This window comes from Myzus persicae, unplaced genomic scaffold (genome assembly GCF_001856785.1).
Source record: "Myzus persicae strain clone G006 unplaced genomic scaffold, MPER_G0061.0, whole genome shotgun sequence".
NCBI lineage: Eukaryota > Metazoa > Arthropoda > Insecta > Hemiptera > Aphididae > Myzus > Myzus persicae.
In genome coordinates, this window is record NW_019102916.1 from 217,514 (window position 1) to 224,993 (window position 7,480).

General features: G+C 38.0%; 1 protein-coding gene across 1 annotated transcript in view; it reads right to left on the reverse strand.

Annotated features, from left to right (window-relative positions):
• Window positions 1-1,019: 1,019 nt before the first annotated feature.
• The window catches only part of LOC111033399 (inhibitory POU protein), a 32,934-nt gene continuing 26,473 nt past the window's right edge, over window positions 1,020-7,480 (reverse strand). Inside the window, exon 4 of the mRNA XM_022314100.1 lies at window positions 1,020-3,261. Coding sequence (XP_022169792.1) covers window positions 2,476-3,261 — 786 coding nt within the window. The 3' untranslated portion in view covers window positions 1,020-2,475. The remainder of the gene's footprint in view (window positions 3,262-7,480) is intronic.

Consider the following 7,480-nt stretch of genomic DNA (forward strand, 5'->3'; position numbering starts at 1 on the left):
AAAAAAAACTGCCATCATAGATGAATAGTTATTAAAAATTATATTGCACATTTCCATTATCTTATTTCACTGCAGAGAAGAACACAGTTTCGACGAAAATTACGAATTTCAATTATTTATTTACATATATATACCTAATATAGATAACTATATTGATCCAATGTATTTACAATTTTGATGCACCGACAGCAGTATTTACAGTAGAGTGATTTTCACGTAAGCGCAACGAGACAATAATTTATTATTTAAACGTCTGTACATGAAATTTGTTAATAACGTTGTGTGATTAAAATCAAATAAAAAATATGTAAACACGATGCCTCAATGTAATGTTGATGATTGTACTGACGTATCCATTAAGTGGGCAATACGCGGGCTTTTCGTAAGTTTGATTAAGTAAGCTCAAAAATGAACATTAACTATTAAAATAAATTATGTGCAACATTCATTACGAAATTCGTTTAGTTGATATTTTGTAATTTAAAAATAATTAAATAGGTACACTTAAAATACGGGAAATAAAATAACTGTTAACGGAGCATTTAATACATATATTATTAAACATTCGTATTTCATACAAATAGCTTTGAGTGTGATTAACTGTTTGAAAAAATAAAATAAATTAACATCAATAATAAACTAAAAATTATTTCCATACATACCTAGTCAAAATAATGATAAAATATTTTCATTATAAAATTAAATTGTACAGTGGGGCTAAATATCTTAATATAAATATCCTTATACCTTAAAAATTTAAATAAAATTATTTACGTTTTAATAATAGGTAGAAGTATAGCTAATTATAGGTCTCTTACGCTACATAATATTTTATATTGTAGTGTTATATTATTAATCATTATTATTTTTTAAAATAAAGAATATTATTTTCAATAATATAATGTCAGGGTGTTATTGTTTTTGTCGGTCTGCCAGAAACATTTGTCGATTTTTTTTACTTTGTAACTATAACGACTAGAGTCAAAAAAAGGTAGAGAAACACAATATTAAGGAGAACCTTTACTTAACTAAAGTGTCAAAAATGGTATCTTTAAAACAATCGTGTATTTAAATGATATAAATGTATTATTTAATTTTTTTGAAAACAAATTAGTCTTGAAAAGCTTATGTATGTAGTAGATATTTTTCCTAGAAATTATTTAAATCGGTTGACTTAACTCAAAACATAAAGCCACAAAATGATTAACTCGTAGAGCACTTTTACAATGATGTGACAGGTAATCATATTTTACGTACCTGTGAAACTAAAAATTGTTAAGTGGACATTATTTTAAATGAATTGTGTTAAATACTTTGAACTCAATTCACGTATATTACATTTATCATCATTTTGTTAAACCAATCGAAAGTTTACTAAATATGCTTTGTATTTTGGATAATAATAAACAATTTGAAAGTTATATAGATTTGCACAATGCATCATTATTTTATTCACCTAATAAATGCTTGATGAAAATTTAATTTAAATAATGTGTACGAACTAACTTGAAAGTATCGAAGTTATCATCGGAAATTAACAGTATTAATTTGTATTTATTTTATTTCTATAGAAGTTACACTATTTGGCGTAAGTAAGCTATTATGAAATGTATTTTAATACACATCTCATAATTTTGTATTTTATAGCTAAAATAACAAAGTAATTAAAATGTGTTGTATACGTATTATGTAGTACATATGTTTATGTATCTACCTAATATATGAGTAAGCAGTTATATATAAATTGATTTTTTGTGGATGTTTTCAACTGATTGTTGCCGATCCGATTTCAACTATACAATAGTATGCCACATAAAAAGATTTTCGACTGTGGAGGTGATACCTACATGTGCATAGGTAGAAATGCGCTGTATATTTAATTCTTATAAAATAACGCTGGTCAAAAAATACTTGCTTGTGCATCCGAAACCGAGACTTTGGCTTTAAATGTATCATAAATACGAGACACATCAACTATAAGTCGCATGATCACACTCGTATGGATTATTGTGTTTTTAGGAACATGTTATTATAATAAGTGGCACTTAATATCATACACGAGAAGCTGATTAAAATTTGTACATTAGATTTACTAATATAATGATATATATGAAACTACCATGGACGTTTCGTAAAATAAAACGCACAAAATAGAGAGAAATAAAAAGTTGAACAGAAATCGCCTGAAGCTCTCACAGAGAGAGAGAGAAAGAGAGAGAGAGAACGAGAGAGGCATGATGTGTTTGACAAGTTGGTCGTCCAAACCTATATTATACAAATTATATACACAACTATGGTTTTATGTAGACGATAATAATTAATCTTATAATAATAATAATAATAATAATAACAATACTAATGTATGTTATTATATTGTTATATAGAAATGATTATTTCCGGTTAATGCAACTAAAATGAGCACGTGTCTTAGGAAGGGATACAAGTGGTGACGGATGGCGGAGCGTGATCCCGTCATCAGTGTTGGGCCGCAAACTTCATGCGCTTTTGCTTTTGCCTCTGATTGCAGAACCACACTCTGACCACGTTCTTTTTCAGGTCGAGCTTTTCCGCTATGGCCGCGATCTTCTCGCCCGAAGGCCGCGGCTGCACTGCGAAGTACGCTTCCAACGACCGTTTCTCGGGCGCCGCGATCGACGTGCGCTTCCGCTTCTTCTCGCCGGCCGGCAGCACGCTTGGCGCGTCCGGGTCGCGGCGCTTATTCTTGGCCTGCGCCTCCGCCTCCTCCAGCCACGCCTGCAGGATGGGCTTGAGGGCGATCATGTTGTTGTGCGACAGCGTCAGCGACTCGAACCGGCATATGGTGCTCTGGGACAGCGCGCCGACGCCCGGCAGCTTGAGGTTGGCCAGTGCCTTGCCGACGTCCGCTTGCGTCACGCCCAGCTTGATCCGCCGCTGCTTGAACCGTTCGGCGAACGCCTCCAGCTCGCGGGGATCCGTGTCGGTGTCGGGGTGCTGGAGCCCAGCACCGCCGCCGGCACCGATCATACCGGCAGCCGCGGCCGCCGCAGCCGCCGCCGCTGCCGCGTGATGATGATGGTGGTGATGGTGGTGATGCGGGTGGCCGTTCGGGCCGGCGCCCGAGTGCGAGTGGTGGTGATGGTGGCCGCTCATCATGCCTGCACCGTAGACGCCGGGGTGGAGAGGACCGTGGCCGGACCCGTCCGACATCGGCGTCAGCGTGGTCATGGTCGACGACGATATGGGCTCTAGGAGGTCGAGGCCTTCCATACCGGGGTGCATCTGAAAATGAATTGCAAAACGAATGTCGGTAAGAATAATTATATGTATTGGTAGAGTTTACTTTTTGGCATTCCAATATTTTAATTTCAAGCCACAAGATCAATGTGGAAAGGTTGGAAAAAAGTTTTGTCTACCAACTCTATATACGTGCAGCAGTGAATATTTCATTTTTTATCAATATACTACAAGATGGGGGGAAATGAAGGCACTTTTTCTCATAATTGACATTTTTTGATTTTTAAGTATAAACTGAACTAGTGTCACGCGATAAAATATTTTAGGTAAAAATGAAATACTTCCATTAGACGTACTGATCATCGAGTACGAATGTCAAAATTCTAGAGAACATCCTTTTTGGCTTCCCCCCGTGTGTGGTAAATCAACCACCGTCAGTATATATTTAGGTATGGTGTGAGAGGAAGTCTAAAAATACAATGGGGTAGAGGGGGGGGGAGTGTCGACTTGAAACATGTAGTTAAGTTATAGTGACCACGGTTTTGAGTCTACGAGTGCTTTCCATGACGGTTCGTCACTCCTGACAACCAAAACAATACCTATGAAGGATAGACGGACGACGTAAGGCTGGTCTCGTAAACCATGCTGGACTTAACCGCAGTTTGTATCCGTGTAATGAACCCACATATACTTCAATATTATTAAACTGTACAACAATCGCGTGATCACCATTATATTTTTGCATTCGGAAACGACCCAGCCATGCACCTATCGAATCGGATAATTAAATCCGTCCCGCAATCAACGCCGTTCTCTGTATTACACCTACCTGTACGCGTTTAAGTTTCCTCGCGCTCTTGTGATGTCTGCAAGCGCAAGTGCATATTATGCAGGTATACGTAATGGCAATATTAGTGCCCTTCCCAGAACTAACACTTTAGTTTTTTAGCCGACCGAGCACACTTTTTTTTTGACTAACGAGACCCGCGATCTGCGGCCACCACCATCATCGTCGCAGTATTATTATTATTACGTAGGTAGGCGTATGGCGATAAACGCACAACAGTGATTATATTTTATTGCGCACAGTGCGCACCACACGGCGGCGGCCGTAAAATTCGACGATAATGTATGCGGTGTTAAATTCATCGCGAACATTGGCGGTGTGTGTTGTTCGCGAAACTAATTTTAATCGAGATTGAAACCCTCCGCGGTGGCTCGACGAGTTCAGAGCGAACATCATGACGTAGGGGTGAGATTATCGTTTCGGCAACGATGGCGCCCCGCGATCGCTTGACGACGATCTCGCGTTGCTATATATGTGTGGGCAACGTACACACCGCGTGGGTATATACTTGTCTATCCCCACATCTACCTATATATATATATATATTTTACGCACGGTCGGCGGCGTACCTGCACGTCTATTGGAACCTGCAGCAGCGTGCGGAATGCAAAAAAATAAAAACAACAAATACGTGATGAGATTGTCGAATAAATAAAACGAAAGTCGTCGTCGGCGGCGGCGGCGGCATTATGTATACCACGGCACACACGCGCCCACACGGGATCGGCGAGAGTGTGGGAATTTGCATTTTATACGGCGGCGCGTGTATATGTGTGCGGCGCGTACACGCGAAATAAAGAAAAAAAAATAGCGGCGAGCGTACGTCGCGGGAATTCCACTCGTCGAGCATGTTGTCGGCGGTGGTGGCGAGGGTTGTTCACCACGCGTGAATCCGACGGGGAGAAATTGTCACTGACGAGTATATACGTATATGTGTGTGTGTGTGTGTGTGTGTGTGTGTGTGTGTGTGTGTGTGTGTGTGCGTGTGTGTGTGTGTGTGTGTGTGTGTGCGTGTGTGCGTGTGAAGGTAAACCTATATATACGATACACATCATAGGTATACATTATATACTATACCGTTACCGCGCTGCGTGTATGATGGTATATTATTATTGTATTGCATATACCTATGTATAAAGTGTTGCAAATATATACACGCGCTGCAGGATGTGGGGTCGCGTGTGTCACGCGTATATGCATGCACACACACCTATATATATATATATATATAGATTAGAGTAGTCGTCGGGGTCGACGACGAGAGATATAGTTTGGCGGGACGGGTTACGGGGAGAGCGTTCGGTGGTGAGGGGTCGAAAGGGATGAAACGGCAAACGCAATCGAATGAATAATTGATTTGGATTGTTATTATACACACACACACACCCATACACGCACATACGTTCTCTTTCTCAATATACCGTTGTTGAGCACACACACACACACACACACACACACACACTTGGCCCTTGTCGTCGCCGTTTACCCCTTTCGATTGGTTACGACGACGACGTCAATGACGACTACTACGCGAGGAGCAGTATATTATTATTATTATTATTATTATTATTTATACACACACATACACTCAAACAGTGCTCGTTTTTGTAATGAGGTAATCGGCCGCGTACACACAAACGCGACGGTTGTGCGCGCGCCGCACCCTCCCCCCACGCGACCGGTTAGTCACAGTAGTGCAGTCCCCGCGCGACGTATATTTCATCATTAACTCGGTCTCTCGTCTCCCTCTGGCTTACCCTTCGTCTGTTGTGGCACACGCACGCGTAAACACCTATATACGAGCATTGCAGCTTCTGATGCTGTATAGTGAGAGGGATAAACAGATATAGATAGATATAGCGAGAGTATGAGAGATAGATGGATAGAGTACAGACGAAAGAGGGAGACGGACAGACAGACAGACAGTTAGAGAGAGAGGGGGGGGAGAGAGAGAGGAGGGAGAGAAGGATAGAGAGAGAGAGTGAGCGAGAGGTTTGCGTGAGGAGTATTCCGCTGGGAACGCGAGTCCGTGTGTTTTTTGGAGGGCGGTAGCGGAAGTATACGAGCAAAAGTTAATGGATCGACAACTTTGACGAAGTGCTCCGGAGGAAAAATATTTTCGAGCGATGAGGGACGAACCACGACGACAACGCCGTTCGCGTTATAATATTCAGTGGCATATATCTGCCTCCCGCGTGAAAATTTATATTTCATTGATACCTGCCCATAGGTACTATTATACGAACGTTCTTTTAGAAAATAAATAATAACATATACCTATATGTGCCCATATCAATGGATTTTCTGCACGTTTGCAAGAGACGTAGATTTAGGCGCAGTCAGTTAACTTTCATTTCGGACTGCACGAGGAATATGAAATTAACCGAGTCCGGCGCTCAAAAAGTTCGGTCGATTAAAATATTAAGTTTCATTTAATAAATACTTTTCAACTTTGTTTATAAACTGTAAGTATGCTGTGTAGTGTATGGCCATGCCTTTAGTTAGAATTTGTATAATATTTATACGTAAAATGCATAAATGTTATCTATAAATAGTTCAAAATTTAAATTATATTGCAAGACAAAAGATTTTCAGTTTAAAAATTTAAAACCTACTTCTGACTTTAAATTACTTTAAATAGCGAGTTCAAGTTAAAATAGTATATTTTTTTATAGAAATCTCAAAGTATATATAAAAAAGGTATAGAGCACATAAATAATTTATGTGCCATTAAAATCAGATGAGTTATGGCAATAAAATTGCGTAATAATATGAATAGTTATAGGGTATATATTAAGAGGAAAAAAATAACATGAAATGATGAAAACAACTCATCCAAACTATTAAAAAATACTTAAATATATAACGATGTATATTATAATACCTATGTGTTAAATATCAACAATATTACGTAGAGTAAGCGTAAAAATAACCAATAAAAAATGTTTTAATTATAATATATTGAATCATCAATTGTCATTTAAATTAACATAGTTGTAACGTGTGTTGTAGAAGAAAAATACAATTTTAAGATCTTAAAAGAAAAAAATGAAGTCAAAGTTGGTCAAAAGAAATAATAAAGTATAAAGCTATTAATCAATTTTATTTTTTGATATTATTAAATTCTTAATGCAAGTCAGTGCAAATTACGTCAATTAAATAATTTAAGGATATTGAGCCTGTAGTATATTAAATTAAAAATGTTGAACACTAATACAGAAGGAAACCAATAAATCATAAATGTCTTATAACATGATATTGTGATAAGAGATTACTTCACTATATGGAAAAGATGAATTTTTGACACGCTTATAAAATAGCAATTATATACACTTCGGTAGGCCCAGTAAAAATATTTAATATATTTCAATATTGAAATTAAAAATACATTTAAGTAGTCTCGATGTCTTGTTTAAT